This window comes from Sipha flava, unplaced genomic scaffold, assembly GCF_003268045.1.
Source record: "Sipha flava isolate LNK unplaced genomic scaffold, YSA_version1 101_pilon_pilon, whole genome shotgun sequence".
Classification (NCBI taxonomy): Eukaryota; Metazoa; Arthropoda; class Insecta; order Hemiptera; family Aphididae; genus Sipha; species Sipha flava.
In genome coordinates, this window is record NW_020271715.1 from 467,994 (window position 1) to 494,939 (window position 26,946).

The 26,946-nt window shown below is 33.4% G+C and overlaps 1 protein-coding gene across 1 annotated transcript in view; it reads right to left on the bottom strand.

Moving 5' to 3' along the window:
• LOC112680820 (diuretic hormone class 2) overlaps positions 1–26,946 on the bottom strand; it is a 60,878-nt gene that overhangs the window by 10,109 nt on the left and 23,823 nt on the right. Inside the window, exon 2 of the mRNA XM_025551036.1 lies at positions 3,529–3,645. Within this exon, the coding sequence (XP_025406821.1) occupies positions 3,529–3,644 (116 nt within the window). The 5' untranslated portion in view covers position 3,645. The remainder of the gene's footprint in view (positions 1–3,528; positions 3,646–26,946) is intronic.

Below are 26,946 nucleotides of genomic sequence, written 5' to 3' on the forward strand. Positions count from 1 at the left end.
CTGCGGATCTATTCACCGGCTCTTCGAGATCAGTTGGTTTTTATCTTGCCTACGCGCGTACATACACACACACACACACACACACACACACACACACACACACACACACACACACACATACACACATGAAATGCAATTAGAAAATTGCCGCGACAGCGTAACAAGACTCACGAAAGGAATTAATTTTTAATTTTTTTTTTCAACGAGAACGGGACATGTTGTATAATATCAAACAAGCCCGCAGTATAATAGACGACCGTTTCGGACTACACTGCCGTATACCTTTGCTCATATTTTTTGTCCGGACGTATTATACGTGCACTCATTTCCAGCTGGCCACAGTTAATCGACTTTTAATAACATACACGACACCCCCGGGGATTGAGTGGTTGTTTTTATTTTGTTTTATAAAAAAATTGCACGTTCACAAGCGTCGTATTGATTTTTATAACTATTTATTTTCATCGCCGGTAAAAAAAAATAAAACAACAGCAATAGTTGCTATGTTTTTACACGCGTTTGCGTTACTAAAATTGTACTTGTAAATTTATTTGAACTCATATTTTATACGATTCATAACTGCCCTGTGGTGTACGTATTTTATTCGATTTTTATGGTCATGTATAAATTAATATACGTTTTGTGGGTTGTTTTTTTTTACCGTCTATAATTGTATCGCGTTATCGAAATTCAATGGCAAATGAAAAAAATATGTTTGGTCCGTTCGATTTTGAAAAAAAAAAAAAAAAATCCGGTGTCATTAGACAGGTACAGTTTAAAGAAAATAGAAAACAATTCCACCGTTGAACATCAAAACAGATCGACTGTTGTTGTTGACGTGTGTCTAACTCTTAGCATTGATAGTTTTTTAGACTATCACCACCTGTTCGACGGTCTCAATAGCGTTGCACTGCGATAGATGCGTAGGTGCATACGGGTTTCGAAACGGTGAAACGTGTTATTTCGCGTATTAATTTATTCGGGACCACCAGTGAGTGCATGTGTGTACCGCGAAATAAATTACGTTCTTAAGTATAATTTCTAAAAGTCGTACCTGCAATGGTATAAAATGCACGTAAAAACGCGTTCGGTTAACGTCGCGTACGACGGTTTTGTTATTTATCGGACGCGATGCGCCGACTGAATTTTCGCTCATCTACGTTCGTTTAGGTACACCTATTCCAGTGGCGTAGCTATCACTAGACGAAATCGAAAAGTACCCTGATTCTGTTGAGCACAGGGGACTTTGGGATCCTTGAGACTATATTTATTTGGAATATTTGACAATCTTAATGTATTTAACAGTAAGTTCACAAATACTACGTGGTGATTCCAGTTACGATCAGTATTACTATTGAATATTAACTCATGCTATAGGTTTTTTACAGTATTAAAGTGGATTTACTTTTCAATTTGTACGTCTATTAGTTATCTGTAGATTATTTTCGTTTATTATGATAAGTATTCAAAAAAAAAAAATAAATAAATAAATAAATAACAACTTATAACCGTATAGAACTTTGAGTTTTCGTATAAAGATTAAATTGGTTAGGGAGCCTAGTATAATTACTGCACCAGAGCCTTTTTCTATGTAGCCTCTGACTTATTCATTAATTCGTAACATTGACGATTAGTCATCAATTACTTGATGCCCGCACGTTTAATATTCCAATTTGAGTTTACCACTGTGTCCAGTTAACCGCTTCTGTCAATATTCCAGAAAACGTAAAATTCTAAACTAACCGCTGTGCACAAGGTGTTCCGGGAATAATGGAAAAATTTGAATATATAATTGTTGCAGCAGGGAAAGGAAAGAAAAAAAAAATTACATAATTTCCATTTATCCATAGCAGATTGTAGATAATATGCCATATTAACAGTCCAACAGGTTAAGTGTATCATGCCTTAGAATCAACGTCCGTCTTACGGTGTCCATTCGTTCGTATATATTTCTGAAACGGGATTGTGCCTCGTCTGATTTCAACTGCAAGTTGTCAGAAACATCAATGCACGTCGTTCATCTTTTTCATTATTTTTTCATCACCACAACCGCAGTAGTTAGCAATAACCGTTGGTCCGATGGCTTGGCAATTGGGATTTTGGAGGTATTGCAAAGAGCTGTACGCAATGTTAGCGTTCGATTTCAGCGATATGTTTAGGTACAGATACAAATGGACACCATCTCGCGAACGTTGATATTGAGTCGTATGACTTTTGTAATAAGAGTGGATCGATACCACTTTTTACCGATATTCCGATATATGCGATAAAAACCGACAACCAATATGTAAAATATATGTGTGTATAAATGTATATATTAAAATTCAACTTTCTTGGCTAAAATCATGAACTCATATTAACATTAATGGGATACCACAAACCACATACAATATATATTTGTATATATGTATATATTAAAAATCAACTTTTTTGGCTAAACTCATGAACCCATACTAATATTAATGGGATACCACAAACCGCTACCAGATAAAGCCGATATTAAATAATGTAAGCATAAATACATCTATATAAACGTAGTATTAAACAAGTGTATGGTATAATGAATAAATAAAAAATAACAAATCAATAACCAAAAATTATTTACTTATTAGTCTTTTTACAGGTTTTTTTTACCCAGAAATGGTTTACAAGAAAAAAAATTAAAATAAAAATAAATTTCATCCTATATTTAATATTTTTTTGAGAGCAATAAATTATTTGTTCTATAACCTACTTTGTGATAATAAAATATTATTTTATGCTTGTGGTTCTTTGTTTTCCGGTATTGGATCAAATATTGGTTTGAAAATTACCGATAATTATATATCGATACCAAGTATCTGTTCTAGGATCACCCCTAGTTTTTAACCGTTATTGGACCGCTTGCAATGCACATTCTGTTTAAGGGAAAAATAAAAAATAAAATAAAATATTATATAATTAGATTTTTTTATCTTTTCACGCTCATATGAAGGTTATTTTTTATTATTTTTTCCATTTTCCCGGAACACCCTGTACCTTGTGTGAGAAAAACCGACTGGCTCAATTCGAACGACACGAAAACAACGCTTATCGATTATAGTGTCGGATACGATGTCGAATTAACGTTTTAAAACGAGTAAAACCCCTCGCGGATTTCGCTGAGATCGAAAAACGTTGTCCCGAGACGAACACGCGATTCGTATGACCCGTACTCGAGCCAGTTCAATGCTCGTGTATGGTTTGCCTCCGACCGACTCTCGCCGCCGCGCGAAGGTCCCCCTCGAGAAACGCCGGCCCGGTCCATGTTGATTTTTTTTTTTGTTTTCAAATGCTGTTTATTCCTCAGCCTCCCCCCTCCCCGACCGCGGTAGTGTTTTGCATCGGTTCGTTTGCCGACTTTTCGCCACCACGAACGTGGCAGTTTCCTCTCTCCAGGGGGCTGGGACGCGGTCCAGAAAGGAAACCACCAGTGACCGGTCAGGATCAAGCCCGGTTCACGCGAGTTGTGTCCACGCGAGCGAATGGATGGAAATGCTGTATCGTTACCCTTGTAACATCGGATAAGGTGCCGACAACGACGCCGGGATGGTGCACATGAGTATGACGACCAGCGACAAGCCGCACGCCACCGAAGTTCCGACCATCATGTGTCCTGCGAACATACTGTAAACAGATTATGTTATAATAACGATGGTAACAGTAGGCTTCAGCGCTGCGAGCAGCGGTTGTTTTTTTGGATTTGAGGGAGCGGAGAAAGGAGTTGTTCACCCCATCCCTTGAATTTTTTTCATGTCAACCGTTGTGTTTTTTACACGTCACATCATTTTTACGACATGTGTTCAAACTTTTTTTTTTTTTTGCATTAGCAATAAACTGTCATGCATTATGGTTGTATTTATTTGTGCGTATTTGTTAGTCACTTTGTGTTTGTAATAATTACTGTGTAAAACTTAAAAGTGACTTTGAACCAATTGCGAAAAACCACGTGCAAATATAAAAAGCAACGAACGACGAAAAACATAATGTAAGCGGAACACGCAAACCCTTGAACTGTACACGCGCAAGTTGCAAAAAACAACTAGTTGACAGGAAAACCAACAGGGAAGCGATTCAGTAGCATATATAAGGGTTCCGGTTCAACACCAATTTCGGGTGTATCCATCCAGTATATACGTTCAGCTTTTATTTTTTTTGTAACTGTTGGTTTTTCTAAATGTTAAATAATTTATCATCAATACCGTAAAAATATTCTTTACAAGTATATTTATTGAACTCGTACCAGACTTAACACTTAGTAACTTAATATTATTGCGGATCCGTCGAGTAACGTTACAAAATATTGAATTGATAACAGTGGATGAATGATTAATTTCAATTAACGATGAATTGATACGTTATAAAAAAATTACCGACCTAAAACTAGAATTCATAAGGTTAAGCTATTCGGGTTTGATCGGATTTTTTCAGATTATAGTCAGATTTATGGGATTTTTACTATATTTTATTATTTATTTAAAATTTAACTGTTTAAATCAGTGGTTCTCAACCACTGGTACCCCTTGGGGGTACTCAAGATATTTTAAGGGGTTTGAGTCTAGCCAATAAACCTTTAAATTTAAATAATTTATGTAGAAAATGGTTATTCGAGTTTAATTTATGTTAAACGTAAATATAGAAACAAATGAAATGTTGAAGATGATTTAATATTGTATTTAACTAAATTAGAACCCTATATTAATCAACTGTGCTAACAATACAAATGAAGGATGACTTCTCACTAATTTCATTGAAAATAAGCTCTTTTTCTTTTTAACATTTTTTGTGCGTTAATTATTAATGATATAAAAATGTAAGTAAAGTTTTTAAATTTTTTTGTATTAGTTAACTAAGAAGGGGTACCCAAAGAAGTTTAATGATAAAAAAAGGTACAGTATCTATAAAAATCTGAGAATCCTTGATTTAAATAATGAAAAAAAAATTGAAAATTTTTTCATTTAAAATAGAATCATAAACAAATTTAATTCTCTATCGGATACATGTAACTATGGTGGAGGAGAGTGACAAAACCGAAAAAATCCCCCGCTTGATATTTTATCAAAATCACCATTGGCTGCGAGGCAGACGTGAAAAAACCATCACACATGGTGCCCGCGGACGACGAGCCTCCGTGGTAGGGCGGTTCTCGATTTTCTTTCCTTTTATTTTTTTTTTTGTTCGCTTTGGGAATACATAGATATGTGTTAAGCTCGTAGGAACCGGTGTACCACCGACGATTTGCTTTTCGATTCGTTTCGTTACAATACCCACGGGCCTGTATAAATGTGACGGTCGAACCAACAATCGTACAACCTGAATACGATTTCGTGCACACGCGCCCGTAGATGATTGTTGCGCAGTCCTGGTTCGTAATCAACACGTCGAGTACCGTGTCCGACGTGCGTATTCGCAGGGGCGCGCGCACGGGGGATGCCGGGTGTTCTCACCCCTCCGAAATGTTTTGAACGAGGCCCGACTACAAAAGTGCATACATCAAACAGTTGAAGGAACCCGTGAAAAATACACGATATCCAAGGGAAACGCGTTCGTTGGGACTAATGCACCCGCGACGTTAAAAAGACCAGAGTTACGTTTGTTTGATTGTTCATGCATTACGATTTGGTTAAACGCATCGAAACGTTTCGTCAAGACAATGCTTTGAAGGTGTTACAGGTACGTCCGATCGGCTGTTTCTCCTTTCGTTATCCTACCCTACGGGTTCGCACGTGACGAGCAATAACGGTAATGGACGGTGCGAGACGCGTCGCGAGCGTCTTCGGCCGGGGACGGGATGAACGTTATTGCGTTACACGGGAAGGTGACGGGCGGCGAGACCGACGCGAGACGCGCAGACGAAACATCCGTCAGACGCGATTATGATCGGATCGCGCGTTATCGCGGCCGGAAAAACGTCAAACCCGTCGGCGAGACGAGAAAACGCTTCACCGTCGACACGAACAGGCGGAAACGCGGTCGGCAAACAATCGCATTACGGGTAATAATATTGTCTCGCAGCTGCCGTTGTTCCGGTCACGCGTACGTCGGCGTATCACGTTTGCCTATCCGCAACGCCGTCGTTCGATGTTCGCGTTGGCTGAACGATTGACAGCATCATCATCATCATCATGCATCGTTTACGACGGTCGTCCAACATTCTTATTCGTGCTATATCATTCGTCGTCACGTTATCGTGGCCTCGTGGGCGGGCGATCGGTAAACAACGAAAGGCCGCGAATTACGAATAAAGGTGCTACGGATTTTAAACGACACGCGAAATATCACGGCATTTGATTTCTCTCGCGTTCCAATAAAATATTTTTAACACGTTTAGAATGGGTGTCGCGTTGATCCGGACACAAATATTCGGTAACCACGCGAAATCTGCCGGTTGGTTACGATTCAAGAATAAATCGATCTTACTGTAACCTCATTGCCTAACCCTAGAAATGTTATAAATCCAATTGATCTGTCTGATTGGTGCGTAAACGGGCGAAAGTTCACAAAAATATCCAAGTACTCGAAAACCTTCAGCTGGGTCCAGCTATACTGTTGCGACTCATTCGGTTCGCGCCTCTATTTATATAACACCGCGCGCGTGTTGGATTTTGGCGAACAATTTAAAACGTTCCTGATTCCTGCGGTTCATACGATGTTTTCAGAATTTTAACCGTAACGGATATCGCGCGGAAAAAGTTCGATGTACACACGTGGACCTAAGGACGGACTGGGTATCGAGGAGCCCGGGAAGGTTGATCAACTGGACCTATTATCATCGCATTTCAACTCATAATTATTTTTAGGTGATAGTGTTCAGTTCATATTTTTTGTACATTTTCGTATAACAAATATACAAATAAATAACTAAAAATATACATTAAATTTTCTATACGAATATATACATCCGTAATTTTTGTTAATGCGACACTATGGAGGGCCCGGGAGGTAGTTGCCCTTTTGCCTTCCTGGCCGGTCCGCTCCCTCGTGTATGAATCGAAAACAATTAACGGGCACCGCTTGGCACCTGCTTATCATAATGTTTGCGGTTGTTAGTTGTATTCACTTCTTCTTTTACTTAGGTTTTTAGCAGTCCATTCAGGACTATCGCTGTTTCTAGAATTCCTTTCCACCTCTCTTTATCCAATGCCGCTGTATAAATATATATTGAATAGGTTTAGACCCGTTTATATTTCAATAAACAAACTAAATGAAGATAGCACTCCCTGCGTCAGATCGTTATTCGATTAACAAGCTTTCGTCTTGGACACGGCGAACCGACGGTGGTCGGTCATGCCGTTTTCGATCGTATCGATTTTTGTTCGTCTATTTTTTTTTACCGGGTTATCGTATCATCACCATTTACCGTTTCCCCGTGATCGTAAACGTCGGTCTTTACGTTCGAGTGTTAAAAAATGTATTCCATATCGAAACCGCATGTTTAAAATACCGACCCTATAGCAAAATATTGCTTGTTACACAGCATCATACAAAGTCTGTAAGACGTTATTTTTCACACTAGATCGAAAACATTCGTTTATTGTCACCTACCGTAACCGCGCTGTTTTCGGCCGTATCGTATTTTCCAAGACAATACCACTTCATACTAACGGTAAAACATGGTTGTCGCCCCACCGTTTTGATCACGAATAGGTAGGAGTATCATCATATTTACCTATTAACGACGCCATCCGATTCAGTCGTGTTCCACGTTATGGTTTTCATTACTTATCGTGAAAACCCTCGTTGGTAATTTTCCTTTGGTATCCACCGCATTATATAGGTTTTTACGTTTTCGAACAAAAAAATTATCTCTTTATTTTCTATTGAAACCACCACTCACGCCACATCCCTTCCTACCGTTTTGATACTGGCGTTTTCGTGGAGTACTCCTCAAAAGCATAATATAATATAAGCAACAGTATTTTTATACACTATGAAAAAAATCGATTAGCCGGAACTAATGAATTTTCTCTGAAGTTAGCTTATGCGTAAAAAATACGATCATAATCGCAACCAAGCACAAAACATTTTAGTAGAATATGTTTATAATGCGGTAGTACTACACAAAATGAGAGGTATAGCCGTTATATTCTTTTTTTTTTATGTTAAAATGTTCTTTTCGTTATTAGTTAGTTATTAATTATTATTTTGATCTGATAAAAATGTTTTACTCGCTTAATGAACTTTGGGTAGTTGTTAGTATTTGTGATGGTTAAAATATTACAGACAAATATAATATATTATACTATAAGATACACTCTGCGTGTATTTTATTATTTCTTATATGTGTATTGTAACTTAATATATATTTATCTATATATATTTAATTGTCAAACAGTCTCGACTGGCACGTGTATATTTTATTGTATTTTAAAGTATTAATATCTTTTTAAACACGGCAACATTGTTTCTCGGTAAAGTATTCTAATATAAGCAATTTTAAATAAAGGTATAGCATTTGTGGAAGAACTGTATGTTTTACATTTTCCAAATAATTCGACTATAAACTTTTTCACCGGTTTTTAAACTACATTTCATTTTTTCCACTTATAATAAACTTTCTTTTACATACAATTCTGGTTATTAAAGCGCAGCAGAGTAATATTTAGAATAGTTTGATAAACAATCTCAACTATTGTAACCCGAAATTAAACATTTTTCGCAAAATCATGCTTATGCGATTTTTTTTTCATATTTTAGTTTAAAAATAAGAAAAATTCGATCTATGTAATTTTTAAGTGTTGTCAAACAATTTGCTTTTTAATTTGAAAAGTTCTGACTCGATAATTAACGAACCTATTTAAAAATAACTTTGAAAAATATTTATTCTACTTCAAATATTATTTTAATTGAACTTTTGAACTACGCATTTGTAATCCACTTACCATTCAACGTACTTCATTCAAAAAGTAATATCAACCTTAACATATTACATTTCCATTTTATTTTTGTGAGTATATATATGTGTATGTGTGTGGGTGTGTATTTCAATATTATACGTACACAGAGAATGTTTCGCGGTTTGTCAATATAATCAGTCAACAGATAAAACGGAATCAATCACTTGGGGCTTTTTATAAAGCAACTGTTGTTTCAAAAATGCAGTCAAACAAACATGAAAAATTGTTTTGTTTCCTTTGCGCAACGTAATGTGTAAGACGGAAAATTTAACCGCGGAAGCCGAACATTTTGCTGAATCACTCGCGTTGATATTATAACAGTAGCAATTTCTGTTTAACGTTGTTGCAAATAAATTAAACTTGATTCGATTGACAAGTATAATTTTTTTATCGGATAATGTTTTGGACGTTATTCGTTGTACGCATGATGTGTTGGATATGGATTTTTCTACAATTATTTATTTACATTTTTCATTTGTTCGAGATACTTTTCAGTTTACACTCTATGAATTGTGTACGTTAATTATATGGAAATAAAAGTTACGAATAACAAACTCATCAACGAGATAAAACTAAAAATCAATCCATACGTAGGTACGTTTGCAATTAAAAGATAAATAAAATTGAATGAAAAAACTAATTTAATCTTCGTGTAACCTAATTTAAAAAAATCAAATAGACGATGTTACTGAGTTTTTAATTTTTAACTCGATTGTTAAAGACCAGCGTCAAATAATTAATTTTTATCAAACAACGAACAAGTTCAAAAGTTCTGTTTTATGGTAATTTTTCACAAATAAATCTGAATTTACTACTGGGGCTAAAAAATAATAATTGGTGTATTTAGTCAAAAAACATCTTTTCACAACCACTCCCAACATACGAGTCGAAAACAGAAGAAGTTGTTCGATAAATCATGGTTTTCGCTGCGTGTTACTCGTCGAAATGTGCGTCGGACCCTTATGGAAACGGGAAAAATAGAAAGTGGACGACAGAGACACGTACTATTTTTCGAAACACGGAGAAGAAAATGTCTCTATTGATGGTCACGGGTTCATGGGCCATCGAAATTGTTAGCACCGGGAAACAGATCGGAAATTCGGTCGTAATGACACAAAACTTTGGTCGTTGGGGGAAAAAAAAATCTTTGCTCTCGTAAATATATCGTATAACTTGTTACGATCGCGGCAACTTCAATAAAGTTCTTAAATCGGATTTCATCGTAAAAATGGCGTTCTCATGCGCGTGCACGTTCCGCGGATTTCCGGAATAACAGTTACTCGTGAAAAGCGAATGTGGTGCGCATTACGCGGATCAGGTTTACATGATGTGTTACACGCCACGTTTGTTCGCCCCGTCGGAAGTAGTGGCGCCGGAGGAACACAAAGCTCCGGGTCGACACCGGGTAGGGGTGGCGGTAGCGGTTTCTAATAACGTTGTAAATATTAAAAGGGCCCGCCCGAGGGACGATCGGATTAATGCATTCGGCCGCTTATCAGGGCTCGAGCAACCACGGACACTGGCGCGCGCGTGCGCCCTACACTTCATCACCGTTGCCATTAACGAAGCGCACCAAGTTTAACGCGGCGTTCTATATGAGCGATTGGCAATGCGAATGCGGTGTGAAATTCGAACGCGTTGGAACGCGGTGCGTCGCGACGCGGCTTCACTGTCTTACGTGAACGCGATTTTCGCGCCATTTCAGTCATATTAACTATCAATTTCCATTATCAGATCTTATCATTTTATAAACAGCACGCATTACGATTTAGAATAGAAAAGCGTTTTTTAGTGAAAAACTCGTACCTTAAGTACCGACTTATTAAAAAACACCATCCACGACAAAAAAAAACAAACATTATTCATTTAGAAAGGTATATTCATGGAAAATTTTATCATTTGTACTTAAAGTTGAAGAGTCAACGTTTGCTATTCGAGGAGTATATTCGAATGTTACCGATAACGTTAGATTATATCGTGGACGTGCTATAAAATCTACTCTCCAAATGAAATCTACTGATTTCCAGAGACCTGTTTCCGACATCATCTCATCAAAATGTTTGCGTAACAACAAAAAAGTAATGGTAATGTAAAGTAACGTAATGGTCAATACATAAATCAAGTCGCGTTCAGATCTCGTAAAAATATCAAACCGTTTGATCGCGTTCACTCCACATGATTTCGGTCACGTAGGATACTTTCCCGGCAATACCCGTGTTTGATATTTTCGTTCGCATTGAAATCGCTCACGTAGGACGCCGCGTAAGGGTTCGCGAGGCTGCGGGCGAGGTTTTCGACCGCGTAAACGTTTGCGACAAGATACTGACCCCGTGGTTCGACCCTTACCCTCGTCGTTGCGATTTCTTTTCGACGGACCTAAATAAACGAACACCGTCCATACGCGTTAGCCGTGTTTCGGTGTTCGATGGCGTACGGTGATGGTTCATTACGTTGCTCTACAGCGACATCGATGAGTGAACGAAAAACTGATTTCATCATTCGCCACGAAAAGTTCAAACGAGAAATACTCAATAGGTTTGATACGCGATATCTAAAACCATGCACTTCTACGGCTGCAAGCGTTAAACGATTTCGACTCGTTACTCTTTCTACGACACCTTTGGTTCCCGGTTCGTGCTTGTCCCTCACTACGACAGGACCGGTACACATCTGCCATTCTGCCGGCAAAAAAAATAATACCAGCCGTAGTGGATGATGGTTAGAATGGAGGTATGCATGCACGAGTGAGAAAAGAAAAAAACGGATGAACATTTTTGTTTCCTTTCACCGCTAATCTGTCCTCGTCCAGCGTCAAGAGAATTATAAATTTACAACTGATTAACTCCGTCGGTCCGGGCTTACCCACGTGCATCATCGTTCCCGGGAAAGTTAATCCCTTGTTCGAGGTAAAGCTACGCTGTATAGGTAAGGGCCCATTGTAAAGCAGAAGCCGTCACAGTTCTCGTGAACAATGTGCGAGGGGTGTTATGCTGAGTTATCCCGATGTTTCGAATATTAAACCAGAGCGTGAGTAGAATGAGAGTTAAGCTTGATGTATAAACTCCAACGTAGACAATACACAAACCGTCTGTATTTTCTTAAGTTTGTAGCTTTTTTTGAACAGAAACTTCCAAGATTCAACTGCAGTTTGTCATATTTTAATATGATGATCGGTGTGATAATTTTTTTTTAAGTTTACCTTCATTATTGCGGTTCCGTTACACGCACTATTGTTATTAATACATCGGCAGTTCGTACACGGTTTTTTTTTTAGTCCTGCGAACGCGTCCTTTTGAACTGTACTCGCGTTTCTTGCGTTCGGAAGGGAGGGGGCGATTTCGGCTTTTGAAACACACCGTTTGCAATGATAATTCGATTCACGTACATTTTGGAGGTTTTGAATTGCGTTGTTTTGAAAAATGAAACAAAAAAAAAAATGTATTCTCGTAACGATATTCCGCAGCGCTGCGCGTTTAACCCGAGTGGCATTAACCTCATAACAGTAATAAAATTATCATTGTCGGAACGTTTATACGTGCATAACAGTTTATGTGTACAATACACTACTGCAGCACGTGCGTTTATTCTGTAACCGAAGCCATGACGGAACCGGAGAACGATATTATGTATAATGCAGTATTGTAAAACGCGTTTAGCTGCGAAGATTATTGTTCATGGCATTCGCAGTAAGTGGATGTATTATAATTTTTTTTACCAAACTGAACAACTCCTACGGGGGCGTTCGATTCGAACTCTTAAACAACGGATAAACGCAAATGGCGCTTGCGTTTAACTACACGGTCGACGATATTTTTTATTATCACTTCAGCGCATCGCACTGTAAGTACCAATTTTTTTTCCCGTCGTCAATATACTTTTATTGATATCTAATATCTATACATAAGTTTGTACAATAATAATATATATGTATAATTTATTAAGAAAATGCATATTCGTTACTCGAAGGTTTGCACAGGAAGGTGAACATTTGCTGAACCGGTAATCAAATTTAATTTGCTTTGGTTTATTTTCAGTGTCCCCACAATTTTGCGCGGAAAACTCAGCATCCGATAACCGAGCGAGAGTAAGAAAATTTTTTTATAATTATTCGATTCGGATCAGGGGGTATATTCTTGAAATAATTTGAATCGGATTCATATACGAACAATTCACACGATTAGCTTCCGTTTACGGACGTAAAATTGTATTCTTGAAATAAAACTTTCCGTATACGGGAAAAATTCCACATCCATGGAAATATTTTCACATGATTTTTATCTTTTGTAAATAAGGTTGGTAACACTAAAAAAAAATGTACAATACTATTGAATATTTCACTGAAACAAAGAGAACAGCTGATTTTTTTTTATTGTTGTAATATTTGTGAACGTTTTTTCTAATTTCAATTTTGAATATTGAGTTATAACACTTACTCTGATTTTGGATTTATCACATATAACATTTTAAAATTATATTCTATAAGTTTGTCACTTAGGTAATACTTAGTTAAATACTAATAAATAAAAGTGCTAATTTAAGTATTATTTACTTTAAATAAATTTATTGATTGAATACATTGAATACATTGATAGAAAAAACACGATAACAATCATAAAATTACCAAAGAGTCATAAATATAAATCATGGTTCACGATAAAACGTTCATTTGAATTACCCATGTACAATACAAAAATTATATTTATAGGCTTATAAAGTTATAACTAACCTATAATTGATTTTAACTAAAGCTTGCATCTATTATAATTAAATAGCAATGTATTACAAAGCATTTATTTATTATTATAGTTATTAGTATATATTTCAATTTCAGACTAGATAGTAATATGAGGATAAAATGTTACATACTTAATTAAAATTACATTTTATTAGTAAAATCACTTCAATCAAATATCAAATTTTCATCAAATATTTTGTTATTTATTTTCCTATATTTTAATTTGCTATACATAATTAACATATAAAAATAATCAATCCTAGCTCAATCACATTATTGAATTAAGTGTATAGATATAGTGAAAAATAAAAAATTATAGTTATTTGAATTAATAAATGTAATAAAAACATTATGATAACTACCACATAAATACTTCATAATTAAAAAATAAATGATTAAATAAATAGATAAATAAATAAATATATTATTTTGTTTATTCGTATACGGAAATACGTTTTCGAATGCCCTACTTTCATTCGAATGTATCGTGCGGAAATTTTCCATATAACTGAACGCATTCGTATACGGAAATATTTCAAGAATACGTATTAGTGGGATCATGTGAAAATTCGTGTGGAAACCGCGATTTCCGTATACGGATCCAATTCGAATGATTTCAAGAATAAACCCACAGGTTTTGTTCTTATTCTGGTGAGTTTACGCGTGTCGATGTGTACAAGTCAGATTTATATTTTCACGACAGTACAAATGCGTTTGTAGGCACTCAACCGTCTGAAAATGTTTGATGTATTAACTATGAGTTTATTTTTAGTATACGCTGTATTAATATTATTGTTATATAATATTATTATCAGATATGATAGTTAATTATTCTTATGTTTTTATTTTGTTATTAAATATAATATTTTTTCATTACTGTGCCCAATAGTCTGGGATCTCTTGAGAGAATTTGGGATCTTTAGGCTCCGGTAGATTGGCATGTTAGCAGCGATTGCGCCGAAATTGAGTGAGTTTAAGCACGATAGCAGAAGATATGATTTCGAAGTAAAACCGGTCGTTGGTCTTAGGGTTTCAGCACATTAGTGTCGTACGGTTACAAAGATGCAAGACGTGTACGATTTCATCGAAACGTAGATCCGTGCGAAGTGGAAGTATAATTAAATCGTAATCGTTCTTCGGGATGTCTGCGTAATACTACGATACTCGTATTGTATCTTATTCGTTTGGAAAATAAAACGGCGGACCGTATTAACATGGTACAATCCGGAGCCAATAAGATTTTCTGTTGTTTCGGCGATATAATTTGGGGTTATTGATTTCCAGACATTGGCTTCCAAATCAAGCCATGTATCGCAAATTTGGATTAAGCTCACCACACGTATAAATTTCCAATAACGTATATGACACCGTGCAACCGTGAACCGACGTGTTCGATAATATCGAGGGGGATGAAAAAAAAAATAAATCGCCAAATTAAAAAAAAAAAAAACTAATCGTTACTTTTGTTACGGGTACTTGTGGTATTATAATGTTCGAATGCGCGAATCACAGTGAAAGGGTAAACATTTGCGTACGCGGGAGTATTAATAGAGGGTTACTTGACTGCAATGTTTATTGTCGGTTTTCGTTAAGCATCCCTGAAAACCGTGAATTATTAACTAGCGTGTACAAATCCTTGTAAACGTATACGTATTTCACGAGACCATACGGCAAACACCCCGGGAATACTATCAAGCTATAGATATTATGCTCAAACAGTAATACGATTACTCTGACTGGTCGAATTCGTTGCTGGTCCGATAAAAGCACTGCAGCGTATTGTTACGTGGTTGTAGTTAAAAAAAATTAAGCATTTCTGAAAATAAACTCTGGAAATCCCTATTTAATCTCATATTGGATATTTCGTTCATTAAAACTATTATAGTTAATAACTATATACGTCAATTTATGTTGCGTTTGTTACGCATTAATTTTTTTTCGTGGGATTATTATCTTACACGTAAACGTTCTTTCAGAAAAATGTGTGTAACATGTATTGTGTATTTAATAATTCATAATTAATTACATCATCTAAACGGCTGTAGTACAATGAATCGATAGCGAGTCGTTTATTAACCATGCATTTATCATATTGATCCACAACTATATTAAAAAAGCAAGAAAATATTTCGTGTTAATATCACTTATTTAATCGTAACGGGGAACCATTGCAATATTTTCAACTGTGTACGTCAGGGATTTCTCTTTTATAAATACTTTACCCCTTTTTATCAGTTAACTATTTTAGGTACCACTTCTTAGTTAGTAAAATAAAATAAATATAAAAAAATTTAAAAACTTACTTACATTTTTATTTCATTAAAAACTAACACACAAAAAATGTTAAAAAGAAAAAGAGCTTATTTTCAATGAAATTAGTGAGAAGGATGAGCTTGTTTTGTTAGCACAGTTGATCAATATAGGGTTCTAATTTAGTTAAATACAATCTTAAATCATCTTCAACATTTCATTTGTTTCTATATTTACGTTTAACATAAATTAAACTTGAATAACCATTTTCTACATATATTATTTAAATTTAAAGGCTTGTTGGCCAGACTCATACATCTTAAAAAATCTCGAGTATCACCAAGTGGTACGCGTGCCACAGTTTAAGAACCACTGGTGTATGCTATTACCGCTACTTATGTCCATATTTATGTTAAGATATGATTTTTTTTCTGAGATTTCAGTTTCATTCTAGTCGGCCACCAACCGTTTGCCAACACCATGCCTTCATTTTGGGTATGTTTTTGGACGCATATACGTATTCATGGGAATGGAATATGGCGTGTTTTCACACAATCGTACCCCATGGTATACCATGAATGAGAATGGTTTGTTTTTGATACGGAAAGAACTTTGTCGGCCGAACATGAAGTTTTGATGAGAATAAAAGAATTAAAAATTAAATTAACCAATATTTATACACACACGCGAATTCTTACGTAGCGGTTGGTGTATATTATTGTTTCACCGGTGAAAATCTTCTGATCTATTTCCTCACACATCGATCATTTTGACATAATTCATGATGGCAATACCCTTGCTTGTCACTTGACCTACACGCTGGATCCATTTTCACGCATGATTTGTTAACCAATGCCTATGTGTTTTTCTTAATTGCTCGTAATCACTTGACTAAAATCAATAACGGTCCACAGTCGACCGGAACAACGTCAATAAATTTTAACTTAGAATTATTATCATTTGCATTGCATCAATACGTATATTAAGTGTTCGGTGTACATATCACATTATATTTTCATGTTATTATACCGTATTTCAGTGTGACGGGTCCCATTAAAAGCTTTTTAGCTTGACGTATTTTAATTGAAATTAAAAAATTATTTATGCGAAACCAAAGGTAAATATTTGTAGAAATTTCGGATCTGATAATATACTAAACTTTCATATTATCTCTTCTTTGTTTATAATGAATTAATATTGTTGTGTAGAATTTTGTAATGCTTATTTTATTTTAGAATTTTTGATTACCTTGCATATTTAATGAATCAAAATGCTGGTGCCTTTTATTTTCAGATATCGAATGTTCATATACATTGTGCAGGTATTGGTTTTACTCAAAATAAGGGAAGTCTAATGATCAGGAGTCAATTGACTTAATTTTCTTTTTGAAATACAAATACATAATACAATATTTGTTCGTTAATTTATATTTATTTTATTTCAACTCAGTTCGTGTCCTTCTTAGGCAGAGCACATACTTCAAAAATTTAAAAAAAAATTTTTTTACACAAATGAAAATTATAATTTTCTCAATTTTGATAGTGATTTAGTATTATATAGTAATAATATATTATAATGTTATATTTTGTGGATTATATCCAAAGCTCTTTGAGATTTATTAGTCCGGAATACCACAGCCACGCTACGCTATAGTTGTAGTACCTATGTTTATTATGTACACGGTATGCACGTTGGCGATTCCACACGGGTAGAGCCAGCGTCAGAGCGGTTGCAGGGATGCAATTCTCCCTTAACCTATGAATGATCTATTTATATGGCCGGCAATCATCAACAAATTAAGTAATAATAGTGTTGTAGAATTTTGTTTTAGAAAATAACTGGACAATTTGCATATTTATAGCCCACTCCCTCCCTCGTCAATATTTGCTAGTGTTGGTCCTGCTCAGGGGTACATACGTAAAGTGACAGTTATTTATATTTTTTATCGATAATTTCAATAACAAAACGTAGAACTTTCGTCGACCATCGCGATCGTATTCTATTTACTCGTGTATACGGGATTACATATGCTATCGTCACCTATCCCATTATTCTGCTGTTGTTTTAACGTATAGTACATTTTATATAACATAAATAACAATATATAATATTATAATATATTTTATTATGTATGTATATTTATCATCTTCTTCTTCTTCTCGTTGTTCATTGGTTTCGGCCATTCAAGACCATACTTCTAAATAAACATACTTCCATCTATTTCTATTTTTTGCTAATTCCCGTTAATGACTATTTGGTTCCATTGTTTCGACATCTATTTTGATGAAATCTTTCCACCTTAGACGTGGTCTTCTAAGAGGTCGCTTTTCTATTGGGTTATCTTCTATTTCTTTTCTTATTAACGACTTATGCTTTCTCCAGATATGGCCCGCCCAAACCAGTTTTCTTATTTTATATCATTCAGTATAAAAAAGGGATTACAATTCATTTTTGAGTAGTTTTTACTAATAAATTGTCTGAGCATCAAAGTGTGTGCCATATATTTTCCCGATTACTTTTCTTTCAAACACTGTCATCCTTAGTTTCTCGGTGTTTCTCAAAGGTCATGTTTCTGCTTCATAAGAGCAATTGGTTAAGTACATCCTAACTTTTAAGTTCCTAGAGATTGCTCTTGATCTGAAAATTTTACTTATTCTATAGAAACATTAATTTGCTGATTGTAATCTCATTGATATTTCTATTTTTAGATCGTTATCTTGGGTTATAATCGATCTTAGGTATTTGAATTTCTACTTATTGTATCTGATTTATATTTTTTTAGTTTACCCCCATATACTAAATAAATTATACATATATAATATTATTATAATTTATATGGTTGTCTACTCGACGGAAGAATTTCAAAAACCTAATTGATTTTATCAATATTAACTATTCTAGCTAATAGTTCATTAACAAGCGACCATTTTTGGCCCTTAAAAGGACGAAGACTTCATCGAGTAATACCCGAGAACAAAATTGTCTTTCATGATTATCAGTGATGTTGATTAAAAAAAAGTTATTGACAGTTCAAAAAAAAAAAAAATTACTTTTTATGATGAAGTAATCAAATAAATTGTCCTGTCCCGTCCGAAAAGCAGATTTTCCAATCGAAATTTGAAATACAGCGAATGATGTCATAACACTTAGTTTCCAGCACTTTTGTGTGTATAATTCTGTGAACTTCATAATCTTATCCATTTAATAATCGTACATCCAAGTGATTATGTCGATTCACCAGTCTTGAATCAGATAACACGGATCGAATTTTATTAAATTTGTTTTAGATTTTCAAACGAGTTTCAATTATTTATATGAAACAAATGTCTAAAACAATTAACCTATAGCAGAAAATTACTTTTTGGAAGTGTTTTCTCGAATAATCTCCGTAACAGTAGTTTAAAAACTCTTTAAATATTATTTAAACTCTTGTTTAGTGTTATCTCAGACAATTTGTCTGCATTGTGTTACAACAACGATTACAGAGTGCTTGTTTAATAAATCCTTCTCGTGGATATAGTATATTTGTTGAAACTCGTTCCACAACGTCTTGTGTTCATCATAGCATTTGATTATACAACGTTTATAATACATTTATATTAAAGTAATTAATGTCGTCTTATTTTTAAACATAATTACAAATTCTTCACAACATTTTTCACATTGAACACAATTGTACATGATTTGTCAGACGCGTTATATATTTTGGGCCAGTGCACTGAATACCTACATTAATAACCGACGTTTTATTTAAATTAAAATAAGAAAATTGCCATTAATTTCGTTTGTTCCTTAGTTTATTTTAATACGAAATATAACGAAACCATTATTTAGATAACCGTTGGGCTAGCGATAAGTTTAAACATTTTTTCGCTGTACAAGATGGTGTAATGATATTCGTAGTGCACTTTTTTGTTATAAAAATAATTATAAAACAACGGTGAACATTTATATAACTCATTGAGTTTTTTGATGAAAGTGTAGAATGATATTAATTTTTAGAACGAATGTCTTGTATTCGTTATTTTTTAATTATGATAATCAAATATCACGTAACGTAAATAATCACATAAATCCATTTAAAATGTTTTATGAACGTTTTTTAAAATATCGGAACCGAATGATTTAGACTTCAATAATATTTGGAACGTGCGATTAAATTGTATTGTATTACATATATCGTATTATTCAACTTATAGACCATCGTTTCTCAACCTATTTAACGGAATTCTACCTATTACTGTGTCTTTGGAATAATACTTTGAACAGATAATTACTACCCTTGTTGGTTCATTTACACATTATACTCGGACAAACATGTAGTTCCTCCCTCCGATTGTTGATTTTAAATGGAATTTAGAATATCTATAACACATTCATATGGAAAAGGTAATGTTTGCGCGACTGCTCATTGCTCATTACTAGGGCTAGGATTTTGATACAAAAGCATCTTTTTTTTTTTTGGTATTTAGTAACGTTGGTTCATAAGTATAAAATATGTTTTCAGCAATACTGATTGTTTTAAAGTAATTTTTGTTTTGCATTTTTTTTTTTTTGCATTTATTGTAAAAAATAACCTCAAATGCATTTCTAGGGTGTTTTTTGACCATTTTAGTGCATTTTCTTAGTTTTTAGAGCATTTTTAACTATTTGTTCATAAAAATGAACGAAAATTATGAAAAAAGGATATTATTCAATTAACGACAATTATTTTTACTTTAAAATATAAGACAGCATATCATTATACAATGTAATAGCAATTTCTTTCAGGTCAGTAATTAGGACTAGCAAAAAAATTTTAAAATATTAACATTTTTTTTTTAAATTATGATTTAGAATGAATGAAAGAAAATCGAAGAAAACAGAAGTATAACAGAACTAAACTAGTAATAACGTACAATACTATTAAAAAAAGAAAACAAAAAAAATACACTACTGTGGTATAATTTTAAACTTTTTTTCCAATTTTTAATCTATAATAAATATAATATAAATGCATTTCTATTACGCATTTTTTGAGTTTTTTAAGTCATTTTCGCATTTTTTTAAGTCAATTTTTTGAGATATTTTAGGGTATTAAAATCCCATTCCTACTTATTACTCTTAACAGATATATTATTAACATGTTGGTCGCGATGGCTGGCTGATCTGGATAAAGCGTACGAGTCATATTGTGCCTAAGTGGTCGACCATTAAGTTGATACGGCGTCTGTACATATACCACGAAAATAATATGATATTATTGGGTAGTGGGTACATCGTTTCGGATTGTATCTAAAAAAACAGTTGTTTTCCAACAGAGAGAATAAAGAGCTCGCATTGATATTGATGTAGTTGCATATTACGGTTCTAACGGTACCGAGATTCGGGAGTGTTTTTAAACATTACGCACCGAACTCGGATGGTTTTGAACGGGCATGGTTTATAACATGACGCGTTTATAGACTTCGTGAAGATAAAAGCTTTGACATTTGTACGTTTTGCTCTTGCCAAAAACATAAAAAAAAAAAAAATGATTTGCCCCCGAAACCGATATTCTCATGATTTAGATACGTCCCAAGATTGTAACGCGCGTCGTTTGCTAAATAAATCGTTCGAATCATTTATTGCTTCCGCCAAACACCACATGGCCAACTAATGAAATTGTATAATATAACATACGACCGTCCGGGGACTCGCCGACTGCCACGCGACAGTTCTTATCACACGTGTGTTTCGTTGTAGAAAAGAATTTATCCGAGTGCGCAGAAATTGTGATGTTTTGTTCATCGAAACCGAAACAGTTGCTTCCTAAACCGCAACACAATTATGTTTCTACGAAGAAAAACACTAGCGACACATTCCTGAATATTTGCAAAACGTGCAAATATGTAACCGAATGCGCGATAAGACGTTCCGTAAATCGACTCATTGAAAAATCCTATTCAAATTAATTAGCCTGCAACGTTGGTCAACGTAAAATGAATATTTGATATCGTTACGTTAGTAGTAACATTTCATAATTTGTCTCCATTTTTCAAATATACATTTTTAGTATCTTTTCGAAGTCGAGTCGCCTTCGATACGTTTTTACTGTGTACGTATATTACTTATTACAACAATTGTCTGTTTACTTTTCGAGTCGAAATTAATCGGAACACAGTGCTGATGAAAATCAAATTGGCCAATTACATACCATTTTAACCACCTGCGTGTGCAGCAACGGTTGAGATTTATGTAAATAGAACAAATTATGTGATACATTATACCATGGTAGGCACGTGATCGAGATTCACACGTAAAATATCAAAGCACAGTGATCATAATTAATGTGATTTTAATACCGTTAGAGAATTTGAATCGTTTATACGACACAGATGTTTTGATATAAGTTTACAACGCTGAAGTGATGTAATTCTGTAACAGAATACTGTTAAGAAAACGAAAACGTTCTTTCACGGGTATCGAAAAGTACGAGAGGAATGTAGTTTATAATTAAAAAAAAAATAACCAAACGCCGTACAGTGATATAGTACAGTAGTTTGGGTGTACAGTTTCGAAATGGTTTATACTTTATTAAATAAAATGTACTTGCAGCATATGTCTTGTCGATATTTTAAAACCGCATTCGATATTAATTACGTCAACAATAGTCGGTGGACTTAATGTTTGCAAAAATGTTTTTGCTTCGCGCACCGAAGTAGATAACCATTTTAGGTAGTTGAAGTAGTAGCGTACTTGTAGCACGAGTAATTCTGTGTATCTAATGGGCACACCTGTTCACCTCATACTTGATGGTAATTTAATAAATTAAGTACAATATATCCTTCGAATGGTCCGAGGTAAATTTGTATTTATTCGGTTCGTCGTTTCGCACTATTCCTGCGTAGTGTTTACTGGGGAACGCGACGCAGCTGTGTGTAATACGCGCAAACGAAATCCCGTTTTTCGATCAAATAACGTATTGCGTTCGTAAGTTTACAATTATGTATTTGTTCAATAATATGTAAATTTAAACAGGTAAAGGTATTCGAAATCTCTAGAGCGTTTGATATTGAAATAGATTTTCGCACAGGCGGCGAGCGTTTCAGAAGTTTTCTAAAAATATATACAAAAAATAAAAACGGAAGTACTAAAAGAAAAAGAAAACAGACAAAAAATAAATGTTACTTCCGGTCGAACATTACGTGTCAGAATTGATGCAAACACGGCGTTTTTTGACTCTACTCAACACGTCGTGTTTTTCCCAGAAAATGTTTGATTTCGTTTGATGTTGTTTGTTTGTAGCGCGTAAGCTTTGGTCGATTTTTCCTATATACAGCCCCCCCCCCCTACGTTGCATTAAGTTTACAAGTTTACATTTAATCCCCTTGGGATTCACCTCCATTGTTGTCAACCGATATGACCCAGCGGAGAAAAGGAATACAATGCATTTAAGTATGTATTCAGGGCCGCGCTAACCAGGTGTGCAGGTAGTTAAAAAATCTTAGGACGGTTGAAAATTTAGAGCGGATTTATAAATCAAATTTTAGAAAAAAAATATCATAATAATTACTTGTACAATAATAATAGTTTACTGTAAACATAATGTAAACCATGTTCTAAATAAAAACTTAAAATAATTTTAATAACATTTTTGAAGTTTAACAAAACTCTGAACAGTGTTCAGATATGAAATTGTACGGGGGAAGAAGTAAATTTGTATAAAATAGGAGGCAGAATAGGTCAGAGCGGGTCTGTATGTATACATATATATATATATATATATATATATATATATATATATATGAGGATAAGCCGCCGAGAAAACGGCTATTAGACACGCTATTATTATATTCACGTAACGCAACCACGATATTTTTTTTTCATTATCTCGCTAAAAGTTTTTAATATCAAGAGACTGCCGCAACAGATCCACTGTTTTCCTTCGATTATTTATAGATAGCACGTGCTCAGATTTCGGTTGTCATAAATTGAATTTGTGTTGTGGTTGTGACTGGAATTATTTTATTAATGACAAAAAACTACGTGGATTTATGTACATATAGATATATAATTTTACTATAAATAGTTTTGGTTTTTTTAATTTTTTTTTATTTGATTTGTGATGGTATAAATGAAGGAAAAAAAGATAATAATAATGATAAAAATATTTAATTTATATACGACGCACTAGAGAAAAGTACACGAGTTGTGTAATAAATCGGATTGTGTTGCCAAGTTGGTACTGATATCACACAAAAATCGCTGTGAGTAAAAATATATTCGTATTTACTTAAAAACATTCAATTTCAAATATTTAATTAAAAATTAATTTACTAAATATTCATCCAAAAAACCGTATTCAATTAAAAAACTTTATGACGAACTAGTATAACTATGACGTGAAATGATTATAGTGGTTACCAATTATATTTTAATACCCAGTCATTTATTATAACGGTCAGAAGCGTTTGGAGTTATTATAATTCAACAGAAATATTTTTTTATCGATACCATAGATAAAAAAAACCGATTGGTCTTAAAATAATAGGTTTGTTTTTTTTTCGGCTGTGCAAGTGAATAAGTTCAAAAGATGCACATATACATGATTACGGATCAGGCGAATTAAAATTAATTAAAATGTAATTTTTTTGAACTTCACAGAAATAATCTTAAAAAAAAAATTTAAAAAAAATCTAAAAATTGTTTTTTTTACGAAAGCGGGGTTTAAACACAGTTTTAACTATTTCTGGTTGAACTAAGCTCAAATCATAAAAGTTTTTGAACACAACCACTACCACCTTTGAATGAAAAATAATATTAAGCTACTGAATTTTAATCCGGAACAAATACGGAGTCTGATGCCAAAAACATGGTCACATTTTTTATATTTAAACTGAGCTAAATATTCATATGTAAATTATTCTTCTAAATTGAATTTTAATATGAAAGTATAAATATTTCATGATAATTTTTTTCGATTATAATGAATAATTCAGCTTTATGTTCTTTAAAATATTTTTGAAAAAGAATATGAGGAAACTTTAAATATTTTTAAAATTATTACTAAAATTTTACAAAGATATATTTATAGTTTATTTTACGAGCATGGACAAAGGTAAAAATTATTCAAATTGTACTAACGAAATAAAATTTATAACTCGAAAACTAATAATAAAGATTTTTTGCTAACAAAATGTAATTCATATTATATGAGCAGTAAATAAAATAATTCACTTAATCCTTAAGTACACAGTGGTCACATATCCAGTAATATGTTATGAAAAAGGTCAGTGCGAATAAAGCTGTGATAACAGTTTGGGGCCATAATGTATATATGTACTGTTATTAACATTAAAATAAGTTGTGATTTTTGACTCATGAACCATTATGTTGAATATTAATTTTTCCCTTTTTTATGCTTATTAGTATTTATTTTCATGACAATTTTTAACATAGTATTTTGTTTTTAACTTTTGAATGTTGCGGATACAGCGAATGAAGAATGACTATGATAAACAATTCAAGTTTCTAATTTTAAACGGGTCTGTATGAAAATTATAAATGTTGTGTAAGTCTATCAGACCTTTGAAAATACGAATTCCGCACAGGAAACCATGCAATATGATACGTCTTTCTCCCGAAAAATAGTAACAAAAGATAAATATTTTGCAACAGTTATAACCGAACAAATTTTCGGTTATAATTTATTCAGTTGTAAATATTATATACTAAGCATCTTTTATATAAAATATTCGCTTCGAAACTATTATTACATAAATAATTGTTAAATGTATTTGGAGAAAAACCCTTAGGGGTTGTATAATTCATACATTTTAACTCCCGGAATAATGGTTAATTTTAAAATAACTGTACGTAATGTCGTATTCCAAGATAATTATGATTTGTATACGGACTCGTCTATGTATGTTCACGATGGCGTTATCCAGTGAAGTTAAAAAATAAATTATTGCATTCGAAAAATCACTTTTATTGAAATCCGTCATACCGAGTAATCGTATAGGACATATAAGTTATAATAAAATTAATTTACGAGTAAATATTATTGAGATGTATTGTATATAACGAAATACAATCGTATTTCAAGGTACACATGTTGTACAACGAGTAGCTTTACATTATAATTTCACAAACTATTTAATTTACAAAAATATATTGCTTCTATATGATTAAAATGAAAAGTCAAGACATTATTATATAATTAAAAAGCAGAAATAGTTCACAGAGTTTTATTTGGGTCCGACTGACCTTTTGACTTAGAATTGCACAAGCTTTGTACAAGTTTTGTGTAAATTTATTTATTTGAAAAAAAAAACTAAACTTTGATAAATATTCCAAACGTAACTTTCTATAAGTACCAACCTTTTGTGTTGAATTTAAATTCACAAAAGCGATTAATATATATTTTGGTGCAGTTCTTTTATCCGAAAATGTTCACAATACTGCACCGTACAAAAATAGTTAATAAAAAAAACCAATAGCTCCTTGCTTTCTTAGCTTCACTTAGAAATAACTGAATTATGGTAATAAGGGATAAATATTGTATAACATGTATAGTTATATACATACATATATCAAACTAAAGTAGACATTTTAAGTATAAATTTTATTGTTGGACTGAAATTAAAGTTAAAACGATAATAGAAGCTTTGCAAACAAAATCACTAACAAATGTCGAATAAAAAACATGTCAATCTATTTTCTTTTTCATGGAAATAACCTTAAAATTAATTGTACTAAATATTTGAGGAACGTGGAAATAATTTTAATAAAGCTATAGAATTATCAACCATACAGTGTGCAGATTATGAATAAAAAATACTCCAAGGCTTTTGGTTTTTCAAACGAATAATATTATGATGAATGAAAGTTCTAACGGTTTTAAATTATTTTTGTGTGCTCGTTTGATACGTCAACAGAAGCGTAGTAATTATTATTAGGTATTAATAAAGTATAAAGATGAAAAATTTAACTAAAACATGATGATTTATCAAATTCGTATTCATACATTCGCGCGTAAAGTTAATATTATAATTAATTAAATAAGATATCAGTATTAAACTA